Source organism: Lytechinus variegatus, chromosome 1 (genome assembly GCF_018143015.1).
Source record: "Lytechinus variegatus isolate NC3 chromosome 1, Lvar_3.0, whole genome shotgun sequence".
NCBI classification, from domain to species: Eukaryota; Metazoa; Echinodermata; class Echinoidea; order Temnopleuroida; family Toxopneustidae; genus Lytechinus; species Lytechinus variegatus.
In genome coordinates, this window is record NC_054740.1 from 44821394 (window position 1) to 44843495 (window position 22102).

Sequence of the window (22102 nt, forward strand, 5' to 3'; positions counted from 1 at the left end):
AGACTGGGCCTCTGAACTGAACCATTTCGACATACTTGAAATGACGCGACCCTGGCCTGGGGACGCAGTGTCCAGCATTGTCTCAGCTTGATTAACATTATGACGTATAGCACTGTGCGGTTCAACACGTAGAATACCCAGATGTTAGCTTAGCCTTATTCTCTGCTACATGATCTATGAATTTCTCTTTCTTTTTTTCAGGTTGTAATGGAGTTTATTGATCCTGAAGGTCATCAAGTACCCATAGTCCTTCCAAGGCGTAGTCTTCTTATCATGACAGAAGAAGCAAGATATAAATGGACACATGGGTAAGAGATTAGCTGCACGTCTCTATCAACTCTTTAAGACCTATGTCACAACATGTGGATGCTCAGATACCCCATATTGGTGATTTACCACTATATCAATTCCCATTCACATATTGCACAGATGTCATACATACACCATAATTCAGAGGTAATGAAGTAAGAAATAACATAAGATAAGCATTTATTGTCTCCATAAAAGTGTGAGAAATTGATTTGACAAATAGGTTGATAAAAATGGTGTATGATCTCACACAAGTTTAGGGTAGATTTGTAATTTGTCCTATATGATTAGTTCAGGATACGAATCTGTTTGCTGTCAAGACTACGAAATTTGAATACTGTTCTGTTTATTATTTCAGGATAATTCCCAAGAAGACAGATATCATACCAGATCCTACATCACCTGAAAGTCTTACGTTGCATCCAAGAGCACAGCGGACATCGTTTACATTCAGAGCTGTCAGAAAAGGACCATGTAAATGCAGTAAGTTATCTTTTATAAAATTATTGTAAAGGTTGATCATCTCATACCTGCCAGCTAATTCTATTAGGGAGACTCCTTATTTTGGGTGGAACAAAGACCAGAGTGTCCCTATTTTTTGTGTATTAAAGAGAAAAACAAAGAAATACATACAAAATGATAGAAGAAAATATGAAGGATTATTACCTGAATGAGGCATTTTGGAGACATGATATAAACGAGTATTTTGTCTGTCTAACTGATTAACTAAACATAAACTACGTCACAATGGCTCGGTCAGCGATCAGCTGAATGACGAGTGACCATAATATTCGTACACCCCTCCTCCCCGAAAAGAGTAATTTTCTTACTGCACCTCCGTACAATAATTAGCGGTCCATAATATCCGTATTCCGAGCTCATCAATCCCCAGCGCATTTGCGGAGGCGTATAAAGAGATACGCTTCATAAGGATCCGCGCACCAACAATGTACGTCATAATAAAGACAACGCTGGATCCGAGCGCTTGTAAGTACGTCATAATGGTAAAGTGCAGAATTGACACTAGAGGCTTGACCAAGGTAAGCCCAACAATTTAGTTATATAATCTATCAATATGTTAATTTAATGTACCAGAAAGAGGTAACAGGTAATAATAATAATATTGACTGGCGTTACTTTCGGGAGATACCAAAAATATTTCCCTCACTAGACCCATATTGCCCTCGTCAATATGAGACTAGTTTGGGAAATATATTTGGTATCTCCCTCAAGGCCAGTCAATATTATATAAATATTAAGGAATAGTTTACTGCTTACTAAACTAAAAAAAACAAAACATTGAAAGCACACCAAAACGGCGACATGAAATCAGCCTATGTGAAATCACTAAGTTTGGGCCCAGGCCATGTGAATTACGGATGCAGTTTTAATTTGGTGAATTCACAATATAATGCGCCATGTATCGGTTGCAGCGGGCAGGCCAAAATTCGCAATGCCTCGTGGGAAAAAGTCTACATCTGTGTTGTGCGCTTTAGTACTATAGTGCATGCATGCATGCGATTATTTAGCTCTGGCTGACACAGTTTGGCCGGCTTGCATATATATATTCTCTTTACTAAGTTCCAGGAGGTGGAAGAAAAACTTGCTTGCTTTTTTTGGTGAAATTTACCGGTAGACTGTTTTTGGTAATTGTTTGCATATGGTTTAATTCTTGAAGCATCACAGTCACATTACAATACTGTGCGCTGCCTTCGCCTGCACGCGATGTCTTCCCCGAAGTTAGAAATTTGGCCTGTTTGCTGCAACCACTGATCTCTCCACTAACTGGATATAAGGGGAAGGTCCTTTGTTTAACCCTAAACAGACGGGGGGGGCTTATTCTGCCCCCCCTCCACATTTTTCGAGATAAATCTGCCGCGCAAAATTTTTTGACCGCGTCGCTCACTGACTTTTTACTTTCAAGTCTCGCGCAACTTTTGAGACCACAATTGTGACCCCCGGGTACCCGGTTCCAAAATTACGCAACATTTCGTAAGTGCATGCAGACCCAAAATTACTCAAAAACGTGAATTTGTGTACAAATCCAATGCAAATAGTGTTCTTAGCCAAAATTCATAAATGTATCATTATTTTTCCTTTTACTGCTTAAAATCAATTAATTTTATCTTGTTTACGGTCAAAATAAAGTCCTCGACAATTTCCATTGAAAAAACAATAAAAAACAAAAAGTTAAAAACAAAGAAATACTAAGAAATTTAGAAAACAATAGAATATATAAGAAAATAAATATGATTTTGATCTTTTTTAAAAATCAATTTGATCAGATGCCTATCTAGAGTATGTGAAACAAAAATTAGCATTTCAGGGGCATTATTTTATTAATTAGAGCAAACTTATAATTTTACGCATTAATTAGCATAATTCCTCGCATGCACCACGAACCGTCTTCTCTGTGCAGAAACAGTGCGCTATCGCGCCTTGTGATTTCACCACGAACCGTCCTCTCTGTTACGATGCCCACTGTGGCGTAAATAATTCACTTGAAGAAAATGTAAAGATACGGGATGAAACTTTGGAACCTGAACTTTTAACCCTATCTAGGCCGGGGGATTCGTTGAGGGGGGGCCTCCGAGGCCCCCCCCTCAACGAATCGCGTGATATTTTCGTTGTGCGAAATTTTTTGACCGCGCCGCTCACTGACTTTTTACTTTCAAGTCTTGCGCAACTTTTGAGACCAATTTTGCTTCACCCGGGTACGTGGTTCCGAAATTACGCAACATTATGTAAGTGCATGTCAGACCGTAAATTGCTCAAAAACATGATTTCATGTACAAAGTCAATGCAAATTGTGTTTTCAACCAAAATTCATAAATGTATGATTATTTTAGGTTTTTTTAGTCTAAATGTATTAATTTTATGCTTTTTATGATCACAGAAAAATCCCCAACAATTTTCATTGAAAAAACATTGAAAAACAAAAGGTCAAAAAAACAAAGAAATACATAAGAAATTGCAGAAATTTGATATCACAATTTTTTTCATGTACACTTGCTAAGGACACCCCAAAGAGTTTCTATACCAAAAATTAGTACATTTGGAGCTTTATTTAGGGAGTTAAGGGGAAAATTATGATTTCGCAAACTAATTACGCATAAATTAGCATAATCACTTAATAGCGAATCGCATGAAATAAATTACTATACAATCTTGTAGATTATGCTCCAGGCAACCCGCGTGCCAATTTTCGGCGCGATTGCGCGGTCGACAGCCGAGATCTTAGGGGGGGGGGCCTGGGAGGCCCCCCCCCGGCCAAAGGAACTCCCAAAATACCCCGGCCTAGATAGGGTTAAAGGAAGACACCGGTAAACAATTTGCTCTCCTTGTATGTGCACTTATTGCTGGTTTTAAAAAAGCTTTTCGTTAAATGCATTTTCTGCAAAACTAACTTTCGCATTGAAGTGCGCAGAGAGGACGGTTCGTGGTGCGTGCGACGAATTAATGAGACATGAGATTTTTTGCAGAATTTGATGTTATAGTTTTGTAGATAATGCCATGGGTAATGCATGTGCCAATTTTCGTCGCGATCGCGCGATCGACGGCCGAGATCATAAGGGGGGGCTGAATCAGCCCCCTCCAGTCTTCTTAGGCGTCGAAATAGCCCAGTCTTTTTAGGGTTAAAGCCCACTAGTTATATTGTCTGCCATACCAGTTCCCCCAAAAGAAACACGATTGCTCCACTGCATGTGCATTGGAGTGGTGCGCTAGCTGTCTGCACACTGAAGCTCTCATTGCTTTTCATACAAACTTCATATATTTAAGGTACTAGAATCCTCAATTTTCTTGAAACCCTGGTACTTTCCCAGTACATTTCGGAAACATAATTTTGAAGGGGTTGGTGTTTTTCTCACCAGAGGAAGAATGGATGAAATATTTCCTTGATTTATCTAGGGGTATTTTGGAGGCATTGCCAAATAACATCTTACAGATAGGGCAAGGACTTTCTAGGTTATGCAGGCTTATATGACACTGGGATTGAAACCCCCTTTTATTTAAAGAACAAGTCCACCCAAAAAGAAACTTGATTTGAATAGAGAAAAATCAAACAAGCATAACACTAAAAATTTCATCACTTAAGTGAAACTTTAAATTGTCATAACTTTCATATTTTACTTCTCATTTTGATTAGATTTTCATCATTATTGTGTGGTTTTTCTCTCTTATTTCAAATCATCTTTTCCATGAGGTTGACTCGCCCTTTAAGAGTGTCTCTCTCTCCCTTTGTCACACCCAACCTCTTAAATTATCCTGTCCAGTTCGTTCATAGCATAGGCGGCGGAAGCGGGGATGGGGGGGGGGGGTTGGTCCTGTCCCCCTAAAATTTAAGTGGGGAGATGGAAACCCCCTAAAATTTATGTTGATAACCTTTTTTGTTTTTTTTTTGCTTCTCAATTTGTGTTTCCGGTGCCCCCCCCCTGAAATTCTGGTTGATGATCTTTTTTTTTTTTTTGCTTGTTAGATTATTTTTCTTGCGTCCCCCCTAAATTTCAGGTGGACCCCCCCTTCCCTAAATTTTTAGGCTTCCGCCGCCAATGGTTCATGGTTAAAGGTCAAGTCCACCTCAGAAAAATGTTAGTTTGAATCAATAGAGAAAAATCAGACAAGCACAATGCTGAAAATTTCATCAAAATCGGATGTAAAATAAGAAAGTTATGACATTTCAAAGTTTTGCTTATTTTTGAAAAAATAGTTATGTGAACGAGCCAGCTACATCCAAAGAGAGAGTCGATGATGGCACTCACTATTTCTTTTGTTTTTTATTGTTTGAATTATACAATATTTCAATTTTTACGAATTTGATGATTAGGACCTCCTTGCCTGAAGCACGAAATGTTAAAATGATGGAATTCCACGTGTTCAGGGAGGAATGAAACTTCATTTCACATGACAATGACGAGAAAATCAAAATATTTCATATTTCAAACAATAAAAAACAAAAGAAATAGTGAGTGACATCATCGACTCTCTCATTTTGATGTAACTGGCTCGTTCATATAACTTTTTTGTGAAATGAAGCGAAACTTTAAAATGTCATAACTTTCTTATTTTACATCCGATTTTGATGAAATTTTCAGTGTTATGCTTGTTGAATTTTTCTCTTTTTATTCAAATCGAGTTTTTGTTGGGGTGGACTTGTCCTTTAAATCAGCCATTCCATTCTTGCACAATATCACTTCTGCTGTAAACTCTGTCTCTCCAACTCTCCCCAACCCTTTCACAAATATACACACCCATGCACACCTCCACACACCCCCCAAACACACCCTCACACAGAAACACACTTCTCAATTTTGCTTCAAGCATCAGTTCGAACGTAGATCCCAATCTTAAATTAAAAATTCTAATGCAGTAATTGAGAAAAGTAGACATTTCAATTTTCATTTATAATCGACAAGGCCATTTTTTTTAAAAATAACAATCAATACTGACACTTGCAAATTGCATTGACAACACTCCAATGGTTGAAAGAAAAAATATAGATGGATAAAAGTATTGCTCAATTGTAGTTCATAGCAAGAAATATTAACTCTATATGATTGATCGCATTTGCCTTGTCATCCCCCAGTTCGCTACATGTAGGAATTTAAAAAAATAAATCTTACAACATGATTTGTAAGTATACAAACATGTCTTATAAAATGGAAAATCTCAATTGAAAACATGCTTATAAATTAACATCTGCACTCCACATGGAAAATGCCAGAACCACCACCCCCTCCAAAAAAATAGATAAATATCACCATTGAAATGAAATAATGAAAACATTATGGAATAAAATTACATTCCTTTCTTGTCAGTTCATCTTAAATACTGGCAAGATTCATACACCACTTAAAAGATTAAATAGTATGTTTGAAATGAAAAAAAAATGATACAGAACTACCCAAAAAAATGTAATGCATCGAAATCAATATACCAAACAATAAAAAACGGTCGTCCTGATTAGTGCAATCATACGCAACACAGGTCGGCATCTTTAATTTTGTATCACGTTTAAATTTACATTGAAAAGTGCTGTGATAAGAATTGATCTGGTAAGTTTAATTATCAATTGACACTATTGCCGTGAATGCTGTCTAGACTCTACTTCGATATTGTTTTTTTTGGTGGAACTTGGCGTGCGGAGGTACAACTTCCGGTGCTTCAACACAGAATAGGCCAATCAGCGTTATTGTTCCATCCAGTTAGCTGAGAGATCAGTGGCTGAAATGGCGCACCATATCGTGAATCCACTGAAATCTGACACATGTAACTTGGGTCAAAATCAAACAGGTCTTCCCTTTGATAGCCTTCATTATTTCTACAAATCTTTTGTATATGTAGACAATAGACATAAAATGTTTATAAAAATGTCATCATAGCAACCTAAAATTTATAGGTCAAGGGGAAAAGTCAAAAGTTAAATATATATATATATATATATATATATATGTATAAAAGTTTTGACTTTATAAACCCCTCAAAAAAGTTTGCAACTCAGTTTTGGGGAATGATATCTTTTTGGTTAATGAAGTATAAAAGATAAAACTGGTATCATTGGAAAGCTGAATTATTCCTCTTTATAATGACATGCCATTTGCTTTGATAATGTAATCATGGAATATGCAACCACCCTGAACATTGAGAAAAGTCAGAAGTGAAATGTTGCAAAATGCATTGATTTCTAACAAGAGTCTCCATTTCTATAGAATTTCCACCATACAGGTGACAGTGAATGCACTCGGTCCATCCTCGAAACAATTGGAAATTCGCTATTGGAAACGACGCATTTTGCAACATTTCATTTCTAACGTTGCTGCGTATTATCATGTCTGTGTATTTCATGATAACACTAGCATTACAAATGGCACATGATTGTAAAGAGGAATAATCATACTTTCCAATCATACCACTTTTACATATGATGATGGCACACTAAGAAATTTATTAGCACTCAAACTTGAGTTGCAGAACTTTTTTTGAGCGGTTTTTATATATATATATATATATATAAAGTCAAAACCATCCTACCTCAGATTATATATATATGTATATATATATATATATATATAAAATAAATAAAGTTACACAGATAACGTGTGGTTCATCAGTACTTTATTGATTTGCTACTCGGAGTTTCACGCAGATGCGATCTTCAGGCAACAATAAAGGCTAGTGGCAATACCATTTGAACATTAACAATTCACTGAAAAAGCGCGCAGAGCGCGCAACCCCATGGGATCTAAAACGGCATGATACACCCTACACCATCAAGTGGTCAATTGCCCGCCGTGCGCATCCTTACACCAACGAGTCTAAGAGGTGTGACCTGTGCTTATCTGAGAAGCTGCTCATAATGAACGCTGACAAGCAATCACTCTTAAATAAGAGACCGGAACTCATTTCTAAATGCCGTCATCAGAATAAGTTCTACTTGTGCAACTTCAAGAAAGAATTTTCGTAATCGCTTTGCATCTTCTTGACAAACCCAATTTCACGGTATTACTGGTGCATTGTCGCTTCATGCCCCCCCCGCGCTCTACCTCTTCCTCTCTTCTCTCCCCCTCTCTCTCTTTCTTTTTCTTTCTCTCTTTAATTCTCTTTCTTTCTCTCTCTCTCTCTCTCTTTCTTCTCAGTGGAACCATCCCAGCGCGCTAAATTACCATGGTAGCTTGCGCTCCATATGCGTGAAATGGGGTTGCGCGCTCTGCGCGCTTTTTCAGTGAATTGTTAATGTTCAAATGGTATTGCCACTAGCCTTTATTGTTGCCTGAAGATCGCATCTGCGTGAAACTCCGAGTAGCAAATCAATAAAGTACTGATGAACCACACGTTATCTGTGTAACTTTATTTATTTTATTTCATGCTCTGCCTCATCACAGACATCGAGCACTCTTAACTACAAGGATAGCATTCACCAAGTGTATATATATATATATATATATATGATGCACCACGTCGTACACCGGGGTACCGTAGTACCCCGGGGTATGGCGTTGTGCAGCGCCATCTCGTGTTGTAATAGTGTACAGTTACATTGTTGTCATGGTGATCACGGTCGTACGATCGGTGCGACAATCACGACAATGAATGGGGACAATGATCACAACGCCTATTTTCTTTCTTTGATACAATCTAATGCCAATAATAGTAAACAAATTATGTTATACTTAAGAATTTAAGTATACTTTTCGACAGCTAACTTACACAAAAGATTAGCTTATAGTCCCAAAACTTGCCCTGGTACACGCGGTGGGGGTGGTGTAGGCTTATTACTCGTCCATCGCAGGCACAGCACAGTGCATGTGCAGCGCATCTGCAATGGTATTGCATGAATTTCCAAAAGTGAAGATAGCCATTAGTTTTTGTATTATGATCGAGCAATGTGGGGGAGAGCTAAAATTAAATTTATGGACTTTGATTCTTGTGATTAACATCAATAATTATTTACGTAATAAATAATATTAATGTCATTAAAATGATTTTATAATTTTATTTTCATTCACTCACACAGTGCTGGAAAATTAATGAAAGAAACTGACACTGAAATGTTTGATAATGAACAAACTTTAATTTCCAATTTCATTCAAATATTCAACTAAATAATTGAATTGATTTCAAAGACATAAGATCAATAATGACAACTACAGGTATCATTATTGAACAGTGAAGAAAAGAACATGAAAATTAGAATAAAGTTATCATTTGCATGCATCGTTACATATGATCACTAAAAAGAAAAAGAAAATATGTACAAAACATTAAAATATACTTGTACACATTTTTTGGTAACCCATGGTACAGCGCAAAAAATAAAATAAATCAATAAAATGGCGGATTATTATTTGGTACCCCAGGGTACCAAATACTGCATATATATATATATATATATATATATGTATATATATATATATAGTGTGATGATAGTGTGATGAAGTTTACTATTACCAATCTCTGTTGAGTTGTGAATATTAAACACAATGAATGCCCACAAATGTACATTTTGCCCAAAATACATAAATGGGGCAATCCAGGAAGACCAATTGTTTACGGATGTTCTTGCCCTACTGTTCGAATATCTTGCTTTCTCGACACAGGATTGCGTCCATAGGTACAACATACTAAGTCTTAATCGCTAGAGGGTATTCATTTGTCTCGCAATCTAGTATGGTCAACAAGGAAATTCATGATCACTCTCGCAAAAAGTGTTCATTGGCTTTCTAGGAAATTCGTGATCACTCTCGCAAAAAGTGTTCACTAGCTTACAAGTTCACGAGCTTTCGAGTGCCGCTGCAACTCTTTATCAAGTGACGAAAATTGTCCGATATCGTACTCTATTTATACTAATCTCCAAGACCGTACGCACGAACGCGAGAACAATAGGTGGGCACTGATCCGTTGTGTGATTGGTCAGGAGTTATGCAAATAAGCCGCGGGTATATGCAAATATGCCGTGGGTCAGCAATATGCAAATGAGACCAAAATTGGCGGGCTCGCTAGTTTCCCAGGGGCGGGGGTTGACTAGCTGAGCGGTCCCTTGATCGGGGCCGGGAACGATCGGGTCGGCGTGCATTGCCAGGTAAGGGGGTATTGTGCTGTCGGATGGTTCGCATCCAGAAATCGGGGATGTCGATCCCGCTGTCTCTGTTGAAGTTGTTAGGACAAAGACGTTTACTAATAGCCTCCTTAATCCTGCGTTTATACCAATGTCTTTCTTTGGCAATGCAATGTACACCCTCCCAATCTGGGTGGTGTTGCTTCTCCCAAGCATGTTCTGCCACAGCGGATGTGTCGGTTCGCTGTAACCGAATATCGCGCTTGTGTTCAGAAATGCGTTCATCTATCGGTCGGGCTGTCTCTCCGATGTAAGACCCGCCACATCCCTGGCAAGGAATGTTGTATACTACGCCATCACGTCTGTGATCAGGGATAGGGTCTTTGGGGCGTACAAGCTGTTTGTGTAAGGTGGTGTCCGAGCGGAAAACCGTTCGGATACCGTGACCTTTTAATCGGCGTTTAAGTTGTTGTGAAAGGCCATCTATGTATGGCAAGACTGTACAAGTCTTGAAAACCTTCTGATCCCTTGGTGGTTGTTTTTTTCTTGAAAGTGTTCTTGATAAAACGGCGTGGGTAGCCGTTGCTCCTATAAGATGCCACATATGTGTGCTCTTTCTTTCGGGAGTTCAGGTGGGTGAGTAATAATACGTGCTGCTCTGTCGAACAGGCATTTAACAAGACCCTTCTTGACCGATTTGTCGTGATGAGAATCATATGGTATGTACATGTATTTGTCTGTATGAGTGGGCTTGCGGTAGAGAGAGGTGGAAAGTTTCCCGCCTCGTGTCTTTGGACTAGCGTGTCAAGGAATGCTAATTTCCCTCCTTGTTCAGTCTCCAGAGTGAACTGGATGGACGGTTGCTGGCTGTTCATGTGTGCGAATATGCTGTCTTCGGAATTATTTACAATTATGAAAGTGTCATTGACGTATCTCTTCCACACCCGTGGGCGGCATGTGGAAGGACACTTGGGCAAAGCGTTCTGTTCAAAACCTTATATAGGTTAGCCACAACCGCTGAGACTTGGCTACCCATTGCTGCTCCTTCTGTTTGCTCATAGAAAGAGCCTCTGTACAGAAAATATGTGGATCTGAGGACGAACTGGAGGAGTTCGGCTATTTGTTCAGGCATAAGTGTGGTACGTTCTGATAATGTGGGGTCCGATTGCATGCGTTGCAGGGCCGTACTGCATGCGCCCTCTATCGGTACGTTAGTGAAGAGGGAGACTACATCAAAAGAGATCATGGATTCTTGTTCGTTAATTGTCTGCTCCGATGCGAATTCACTGGAGTTGGAAACCGTGTGATCTGAGCAGTTAGTGAGAGGGGACAGGATGTCCGCCAGGTATTTGATAGGTTATAGGCAAATGAACCTATGCATGAAACTATTGGTGTGAGAGGTATCCTGGGTTTGTGTATTTTGGGCAACCCGTATATTCTAGGTGGCTGTTTCTGTGTGGGCTTTATCTTTTTGTATGTAGCCTCATCTAGAACTTTGTCTTTCTTTAGTGCCAGTAACGTACTGGTCACATTCGATCTGTGGGGTCTTTCTTTAGCATTTTATACGGACCAGAGCTCAGAAGATGAGTATAAATAGAGTACGATATCGGACAATTTTCGTCACTTGATAAAGAGTTGCAGCGGTACTCGAAAGCTCGTGAACTTGTAAGCTAGTGAACACTTTTTGCGAGAGTGATCACAAATTTCCTAGAAAGCCAGTGAACGCTTTTTGCGAGAGTGATCATGAATTTCCTTGTTGACCATAGTAGATTGCGAGACAAATGAATTCCCTCTAGCGATTATTTCAATCCGCAATAATGAACCTATTTAGTAATACTAAGTCTTTCATACAAGACACAACACACTTTTTGAAACATATCTCCAAAATAAACTCAGAGGGCCCAATTCCTAATGGGATATTCTTGGTCTCAGCCGACTTCAAATCCCTGTATACCAAGTTTCCCCATGCAGATGGTATCCGAGCCTGTATGAAAGTTTTTGAAAAACGGAGATCGAAAGATCCCCCTACTTTTGATATGGTTTGATTACTTGAACTAATTCTGAAGTTGAACAACTTTCAGTTTGCAGGGGAATTCAACATTCAGAACCAAGGAACGGACATGGGCACTCCAGTTGCACCCTCTTATGCCAATATCTTTATGGCAGACTTAGAAGAGAAACTCCTCTCCTCAGTCCCACAACAGCCTTACAGATCATCCTGGTGTAGATACATTGACAATATTAATTTTCTGTGGTCTGGAAACAGGGAATCTGTTGACCAATTTATCCAAGCTGCCAATTCATTTCATCCAACAAACAGATTCACGTTTGAAACGTCTAACTCTCAAGTTTCCTTCCTTGATGTTCTACTTTACATGAAAGAGAATGTTCTACAAACTTCTCTCTACTCCAAACCGACGGACACCCATGCTTTAATTTCTTCTTCCCGATTCATCTCACCCACACAATGTTTTCAATAGCATTCCTTAAAGCCAGGCAATCCGAATAAAGCGCATTTGTTCAGAAGAAACCAACTGTGAATCTAGCATTGCAGATCTGCAAGAACATCTCCAGAAACGTAATTACAATCCTCATTCAGTGAGCAAAGCCATCAACAAGGCTAAAGAAATCCCTCGGGAAAACCTCTTACATAATAAGAAGAAAGGCAAAACAATGAAGAGAACACCTCTTGTGCTCACCTATCACCCCAACCTGCGTAAAGTTGCCCAAATTGCTCGCAAACACATGGACATTCTTCACCAATCTGAAGTGACAAAGGAAATATTCCAGAACCACCCCTTATTGCATTTAGACGATGCCGCTCTCTTCAAGACTCATTAGTATCGTCCCGTGTTTCAGTCAACTCTGAAAACAATCAGAGTGAACACATGGGCTCATCCAAATGCGAAGCTAAGAAATGTTGTATCTGTCCATTCATGTTGAACACTACGTATTTCGTAAGCACAGTAACAGGAGAGAAAATTCCCAATTACTCAGCAATTCAATTGCAAATCTTCATGGGTATTATATCTCATTACTTGCAAATGCTGCAACAAACAATATGTCGGGAAGACTACTAATACACTGTACACAAGAATGTGCAACACAAGATCCCAAATAAAGAAATATCACACGAGTAGACGCAAGGAAATCCCAATTGCTGCCTACTTCAGTTCTGATAATCATTCCACAGATGATATTCAAATTGTAGGAAAAGAACTTTTAGAAAACAGCATGAATCAATCATACTCAAACATGAGTCATATTGGATTCTGAAACTTAAGACACTTGTACCAAACGGCATCAATGTAGAAGAATAGATATTTTCTAATTAACCTCTATCGTGTGTCACATTTGTTACATCAGTCATCAGTGTCACTTATTAAATGATTAAATGTTTTTATATACTTGTTGTTATGTATTTGTTAGGTGCTTTTTAGATGACCCAAGCTTGAGAAGTGAGCACTTTTGGTCATTACGCGAATTATCAACAATTTTATTTATAATTTTTACTTCAATTTGATTTCAAAATTTATATTGTTTCATAGAGATTTAATTACTATGCTTGTAAGAAACAATGTTTTCGTCATCATCCTCTAGCCTACGATATCTATTTCATGAATATTCATATTCATTGTGGCATAAATTATATGCACATTAGCAAAGCGCTTTGCGCTTTCACCACCTAGCAACCAATGTTTTCATTTTGCAATTTTCGCCACTTTTCTAAAGAACGAGATAGGATACGGTCATACTATCACAGTCTGTAATTACAGGCATGTCTTCTTCATTTATATCATTATTGTTTTAATCGAATTAATTATTCATTATTAATTAATTAATTTGTCATTATGGAATATTTTCAACTTGGTGATAATTCATTGATGTGCAAAACAAACTTGGATGTTGTATCTCCTTATATTTTTCAGATGCTTCTGAAGAAGTCTCAATTAAAAGACGAAAGCTAAAGAAAATAAATGGTGTCCTGCGTCATCTGTTTAGTTGGCCTCGCCTCATCTCATTTTATATATATATATATTCAGGAGAATTTGCTATGACCCATGTCAGCAAATAAAAACTGAAGAAGGCCAGGGCCAAAAGCTTTACAACACAGTGTTTACTTTACTTCATCCTTGATTCTTCTCTACTCTTCACACACACACACACACACCCTCACACACACACATATATATATACCGGTACATATATATAAACCAAAGAATGTGTATGATTATCTTTTTGTAGAGTATCCAGAACAATGTGACAGTCAGAAGTCTAAATCAGACGTGAAAGCACCACCACAGGTAAAATGATAGTGGATAAAACTTGGTACATCTACGAGTATTTATAGGAGAATGAAATCCTTGAAACCAGCCAGATTCAAGGAACGGGCCAATCAAAGTTTGAGGGAAGATTGAATAAATAGTAAGATAGTTATGATCATTTTCAATATATCTGTCACTAATGCTATGTAAATCCTCCCATTAGTAATGTCACACATACTGTACATGTACATTTATGTGTATAACTTCCCCATTATATTAGTACATATTTCACTTGAATTTTTATAAGCATACTTTCTTTTGATATCTATGTGACCCAAAGCAAGTGATAAATATCCACAATATGCATTGCTAATTTATTTCATTTACAAAAAAATATGAATGATCACAAAATCACGACTGTCAGTTAATTTTGTAACGAACTTATTGCTGTTGCTTGATTTTATTTAAAGAATTGCATGGTATTTCTGTTACGCAATCTGATTACGTGCCCCATACATGTGGTTTGCCCGGTGTAGAAGCATGCAATACATGGAGACTTTGCCTCCCAGAAGAATTATAAATAGTACCCTGATCACAAAATCATCTTGATTAACCCTTTGAACCCGAAAAAGCTGGAATACTGGCTTCAAGTCATGAATCGAAAAGCAAGGGTTGTAGGCATCAGGTGACATTAAAAAAATGATGTGACTTTAGAGATATTCAGTCGATAACTTCAGTTTATAATTTCTTTGACGATTGACTTCATTAACATTATAGCATAAAAAGGACCAGAATATCCTACCCTTTCAAGGAGGCTTTTGTGATAATACACTGTGAGTCGTATACGGACTACATGTATGTGTAAGCTATTGTTGAATTTCTTCTGTCAAATTAGTGATTTTGATCCAAAATTTGAGATTATCGTTATTACGGGAAGCTAAACAACATCAGCCGGGCAAGGCTTGGTACAGCGGAGTAAAGTGCTGCTGACATTGCTGGGCTGGAATCATGACAATATTAGATCATTTATTTCAAATGTCTCATTTTGGGTTCATGTCCCTGAATTATTTGAGGCTCATGACCGTTTCAATTAATTTAGGGTTCAAGAGCAGTTACATGTAAGTGACCACTTGGCTTTGATAGAAGATGTTTGGTTTTATTTTGAATCCTTCATATGTCTGTAAATAGCCATCATGCCCCTTAAAGGTCTTCTGAGAGGACTAGTCACACAGTAGGTGGTTTATATGCATAGTCCGGTATTAGTCTTTATGCATGCACCTTGCCATAAGAAATCAGGAAATAATGGAGAACACTCAGAATTCTTTTTTTCCTTGAGAACACATTTTTTGTGTAAATGTTGTAACATGTAGCAAAATATAGGTCAAGCATGCCGACATATCCAACAAAATGATAAAAATATTGCATTGTGGGATAGATACAGAATTGAGAAGTCAAATTTGTGAGACTTTCGGTGGTAATAAAGCTGGTTCATAACGTTTTTTTTTTAACAGTGTCTGCTTGTGATTTTTAAGTGAAGACTGATAGACAGGTGAAATAAAGAAATTCAGTGCCCCTAAAAAATCTGAAAGTTAGCTACTTTAAGACCCTAACTTCCTAATGTGCTGTAGTTATACAGTATATGTGAATTAGTAGTACTGGAGCATCTCAATTGTGAGCATCAGAATTGTAGTGATGCATAAAAAAAGGCATGGCTTGAGTGGTGCACAGAATTAAATAATTGTCGGCCTCATGCCAAAAGGGTCAAAACCCAATTTTAAGTGATTTGAGTTTACTATACCATTGTGTACATCTTGACATACTTTTTTAAAATGATGTCCGTAATTTTTCAAAATTCATTATAACTATGAAGATAATTATGAATTCCATAAAGCCCTAAACGAGTATCCCAGCTTTTCCGTCTGCGAAAATGGCCTTAAATAGGGGGATATTGAACCCAAGGGTATTACCATTCATAATGCATTACAAAGGACCGTTTGGCATGATGATATTCATCATGCCTACTTTATATTTCTTTATGCCAATTAGTCACTATTTTGTGCTCACAATGTTTTATAAGGGCCTTTTTGATGAAAACACGTGCCAGTTGATGTCTCATGCCAAAAGGGGGCAACCATAAATACGCTTCGATTACGGCCCTTCTGGCATGTCTGGCGTAAATATGCTTCGGTTACAGCCCTTTTGGCATAAATACACTTCACTCAATGCATATGCCAAAACATTTAAGCACGATTTTCTCAGAATGACAAAAAAAGTTAAGGCCCTTTTGGTATGTGGCCGACAAAAAATCAACAAATGACTTGCATTTGCATTATGATTGGATACATGTATATCCTTGAACCAGTTTGTAAATCGTCCTGTGATCGGATGATTAGAATAACTCAAAGATGCTTTCTCTTATAATTATTCTTGTTAACAGGTTTCCTACCCTAAATCAGAGCAAGAGGCAGCAAAGCTTGAGGCTGAACAGGTTCATGTAGTGTATAATAACATTGCTCAACATTTCAGTGGTACCCGTTACAAACCCTGGCCTAGAGTTGTAGACTTTCTGAATCGATTGGAACCAGGATCTATAGTTCTAGATGTTGGTAGGTACAATCAAACTTATTATTGGGAAGCGGTGTCTTCTTTCAGAGATAATATCTCATTACACCAAAGTCCCGGGACAAAGTAGGAATGGAATATAGTAAGAAAGAAAATAATGTATCAAAAACTTGATAGAGTACCATTCTCTGTAGACATTCCTGGATGAAATCTGTTTTAACTCATTGCACACTCAAAATTGACAATGTGATGAAGTAAAAATATGAACTGTTAAAAAATCCAAATTGGCTCCTTTTCAGTAAATGCAATCATCAGTAAACTTAACCCTATCTAGGCCGGGGGGGGGGGGCCTCGGAGGCCCCCCTTAACGAGTCGCGCGACATTTTTGCTGCGCAAAATATTTTGACCGCGCTACTCACTGACTGTTTACTTTCAAGTCTTGCGCAACTTTTTAGACCAATTTTGCGTCGCCTGGGTACGCGGTTCCGAAGTTAAGCAACGATATGTAAGTGCATGTCAGACCCAAAATTACTCAAAAACGTGATTTCGTGTACAAAATCAATGTAAATTGTGTTTTCAACCAAAAATCATGAATGTATGATTATTTTTAGTTTTGCTGCCCTAAATGTATGTATTTTATGCTGTTTATGATATTAGAAGAGTCCTCAATGAATTTCATTGAAAAAACAATGAAAAATGAAAGGTCTAAAAAACAAAGAAATACATAAGAAATTGCAGAAAACAATATAATACATAAGAAATTGATCTGATATCACAATTCTTTTCATGTACACTTGCTAAGAACATCACAAAGAGTTTCTAGACCAAAAATTAGAACATTTGGAGCTTTATTTATGGAGTTAGAGGAAAAAGTATGATTTTGAATACTAATTACGCATAAATTAGCATAATTACATAATAATGATTCGCATGGAAAATAAATTACTATACAATTTTGTAGATTATATCCCAGACAACCTGCATGCCAATTTTCGGCGTGATCGCGCGGTCGACAGCCGAGATCTCAATGGGGGGGGCCTGGGAGGCCCCTCCCCCCGGCCATATGAACTCCCAAAATACCCTGGCCATATGAACTCCCAAAATACCCCGGCCTAGATAGGGTTAAATAAACTCATGTTATATTTTTTAAATAAGGAAAGGAGATGATTGTTGTGACTTTGTGGAGGAAACAGGGATTACTTCAGAATGCTCTTTATCTTTATGAGGTAATAGAAGCATGCAAATCCATAAACACTTCTTCATAAATGATGCTACATGTCATTCAATATTTGATTTGATTCATGATGTCATTATGACATCGTTATGATTTACATGAATAATATGAATCATGGTATCGGCCTCCAATTCAATGACCCGTATTATCAAAAGAGCTTTCAATTGTACCATGGTACAAAACCATTTGCAAATTTATGTACCTAATTATGCTTATATCATTGCTTATGTGGAAGCGATGTCACTCCCCCCCCCCTCCCCATTTTCTTTTTCAGTATTTGTTTGATATTTCTGTATTGATTCAAATCAAATTTTTTCTCAGGTGGACTTAGCCTTTAAAATACTAATTTACTAGTCTTCCACAGAGTATCTATAATGATGTGATGCAAAAAGGTTCCACTCATCACTTGGCTTGTAGTATGCAGGCCTGTGAAATCTCTGCTATTTAGCGGAAATCCGCTATTTTCATTTTTAAGACCGATTTCAATTTCCGCTTTTTTCCTGTGTTCCATTTCCGATTTTTCTAAGTCAAAATTCCGCTATTTTATCCAAAACGGCTGGAAAACAAGTCTAAGTAAATGGATGCGAGCGGAATGTGTGTGTTGTGAAACCGCATACAACACAGGGAAATCATTGCGTGTGCACGTTGTTGGTTACGTACATGTACATGTACATACGATCAAGACTCGCGAGTGAATTAACCAGCTCCTGATGTTCGGGATATTTACAAAGTTAGTGTTTTGAACTTTCTGACTTTGGAGTTTCGACTTTGTTGTTTATATTCTTGAATCATTGGAAATATTTTTATGACTTTCAAAATGTCTGTTGAACATAAATGTGATCGTTCAGAGAGGGTTGCCTTTGGATACCGATGAAGATAAAAAGTGCAGCGACATTTCTAATCTGTGGAAATGGTCCTGGATGGAATACACCGTGAATCGTGATGGGCATATGCAGCGGCTTGGCGATAGTAAATAGTAAGGTAAATTTTTAGATTTTTCCGCTATTTTTTTGAAACCCCACTCACAGGCCTGTACATGTAATAAATGTAAATTTGATCTGTTTTTCATGAAATTCGTATGATACTTTCATTTGTTTGTATTAGGGTTTAAAGGAACAGATAATCATCTAAAATATATTGATCAATTAAACAAACCATTTTTTTTTTATTTTCTTGTATGTCAGGTTGTGGTAATGGCAAATACCTCAGAGTGAATAAGAAGTTACATATGGTGAGTACCAAGAAATTGCTCGATATTTTCCCAAAATTTCATTTTAAGTTTTTCTTTCAAATGGGCAGCATTTACAAATGTAAAATCACTTGAATTTTTGAAATAATTGTTTCAATACATGTATACATGTACTCCATTTCAAAATATTTTCTTCTCTTCCCATTGAAAACATAAATGTTACAGCAATATGTTACATCTTATTATACATTTGATGCAATTTTATGCTTTTACTAAATGCAACTGTAAATGAATTATTTTATGTAGTTTCTATATGTTGTTGGTTATTGACAGTATGACTGTGCTGAGAAACAGTGTTATTTGAAAATGTAATCCTGTATAAAGATGTATTAATAGATGAATAAATAAATACATGAATAAATGAGTGAATGTATGAATGAATGAATAAATAACAAAAAAAACTCATTAGAATTTTTTTAAAGTTTGTCATCTTTCATCTCTGCAGGCTGATTTTTTTTCAGCAATCTCTATTTCCAGAATTTCTCTGCTGGAGACATCTATTTCTCAAATTTAAAGAAATCTAAAGCTTTCTTGAAACCTGCATACATTACAATGGCTTGAATTCACAAAAGAGGTTTATTCAACCATAATTTAACTGGACTCTTTCATACCAAGATATATGGGGGGGGGGGTTCACTCTGACCCCCTTCAGATCTCAGCCGCTGATTGCACAATCGCCGCAAAAATTTTCATGGATGTAGACAGATGTAACCTACAAGACTATGCAGTCAAATTTCCACAAATTAATAGCTTACATTTTTGTATTAATTAAAGGTCAAGTCCACCTCAGACAAATGTTGATTTGAATAAAATAGAGAAAAATCAAACTAGCATAACGTTGAAAATTTCCTTAAAATCGGATGTCTAATAAGAAAATTATGACATTTTAAAATTTTGCTAATTTTTCCCAAAACAGTGATATACACAATTCAGTGACATGCAAATGTGACAGTCGATGATATTCTTCACTTACTATTTCTTTAGTTTTCATTGTTTGAATTATACAAAATTTCATTTTTTTTACAAATTTGACAATAAGGACCAACTTGCAGTGATGTAACTTTTCCGGAAATTGCCGGATTTCCGGTATTTTCATGAAATCTCAACTTTTCCGGTTTTCCCTCCCTCGAAAGTTGCCGGAAAACCCGGCCCCTTCGAAATTTCACGATCGGCACGTTCTAAAAAAAGACGATCGATCGCCAATGTGTTTTGGACATGTGCTTTGCTTGCCACGTGAATCGCGACATCTCGGCTACTGAGAAATTCGCTCTGATTACGTTACAGTCAGTATACAGTGTATACTGACCGTAATTACAGTATTCAATGCACAGAACGCTCGCTGTCTGAAATTCTGATGGTCGAGCCAATAGCTCTATGGTCGAGCTGTCGCGAGTTGGCTTGAATGCGGAAGTGAACCCTGGATCGCATTTTCCACACACAAACACATGCACATGTGCCGCACATATTTTGTTTGCCAACCTCTCGTTCGGACTGTGATTTAACTCGGAATTAACAGCTTAAACATTGCTTGGATAATTTTGTTATTGAAGTGATCGGATCAGCATTACATTTTTTTACGGTGCTTAATATTTTTTGTGCAAGAATTCGCGAATTTGTTTGAATTGTAACTTGCAATTTGACAGTACTTTTAAATTCGTTCTCGCTTGAAAATGGATGGTACCGTACATCGTGTAAATCAAGCTTGTCATCTGCAAGAAAGAGTCTATAGAAACCTACACAAAAGGTAATTTTTTTTACAATTTAAACCCTCAAACGGCCTCTCCTGTGGCCCCAAATGTGCAATAATGCTCTGGCTTCGGGGGGCTTCGCTCCCCCACCCCCACCGGGGCGTTGCCCCTGGACCCACGGCCGTAAGGCGCGAGAGCTTCGCTCGCTCCGCTTCGCATTTTCAGGTTTTTATACAAAACTCCAGTTACATCCCTGAACTTGACTAAATCATAGAGTAAACAATGTTAACTTCATGTGTTCAGGGAGGAATTAATCATTGTGTAACTTGAGAATGAGGAGAAAATGAGAATATTTCGTGTAACAAAATACAGAATAAAAAGTGAGTGGGTGATGTCATCAGTCTTCTTATTTGCATACTGACCAGGATTTATATAACTGTGTAGTGAAATGAAGCAAAACTTTAGAATGTCAAAACTCTTTTATTTTACATCCGATTTTGATGAACTTTTAGTGTTCTGCTTGTTGGATTTTTCTTTTTTTATTCAAATCAAATTTTTGTTGGGGTGGACTTTGAATAAGCGTATGAAATTTGCCTAAATTTTGTTTTTATACGCCCGTCTCGACGGGACGTATTATGGTATCACGCTTGATATCCGTCCGTCCGTCCGTTAACTTCAGTTTAACTTAACCTAGGCTCATATAATTAGGTATGTATAATACTAGCATGGATCCAAGGAAGCCTATTGATTTTTAGGTCAAAAGGTTAGAGGTCAAGGACACAGTGACCTATTTTCATTGTACCCTTCTGCAGTCCTTGTAAACGCGATGACTTCACTTTAACTTAACCTAGGCTCATATAATTTGGTATGTATAATACTAGCATGGATCCAAGGAAGCCTATTGATTTTGAGGTCAAAAGGCAAAGGTTAAGGTCACAAAGACCTATTTTCATTGTACCCTTCTGCAGTCCTTGTAAACGCGATAACTTCAGTTGAACTTAACCTAGGCTCATATAATTTGGGGTGTGTATGATACTAGCATGGATCTCAGGAAATCTCTCGGTTTTGAAGTCAAAAGGTCAAAGGTCGAGGTCACAGTGACCTATTTTCATTGTACTTTCTGCAGTCCTTATAATCACGATAACTTAAGTTGAACTTTACCTAGGCTCATATAATTTGGTGTGTATGATACTAGCATGGATCGCAGGAAGCCTATTGATTTTGAGGTCACTGCTGCAAATT

The 22102-nt window shown here is 37.5% G+C and overlaps 1 protein-coding gene across 1 annotated transcript in view; it reads left to right on the forward strand.

Moving 5' to 3' along the window:
* Nucleotides 1-19525, forward strand: part of LOC121415029 (alkylated DNA repair protein alkB homolog 8-like) — a 55201-nt gene extending 35676 nt beyond the window's left edge. The window contains exons 6-10 of the mRNA XM_041608089.1: nt 202-308; nt 668-792; nt 14108-14166; nt 16565-16733; nt 19108-19525. Of these exons, the coding sequence (XP_041464023.1) occupies nt 202-308; nt 668-792; nt 14108-14166; nt 16565-16733; nt 19108-19247 (600 nt within the window). The 3' untranslated portion in view covers nt 19248-19525. The remainder of the gene's footprint in view (nt 1-201; nt 309-667; nt 793-14107; nt 14167-16564; nt 16734-19107) is intronic.
* Nucleotides 19526-22102: the final 2577 nt, after the last annotated feature.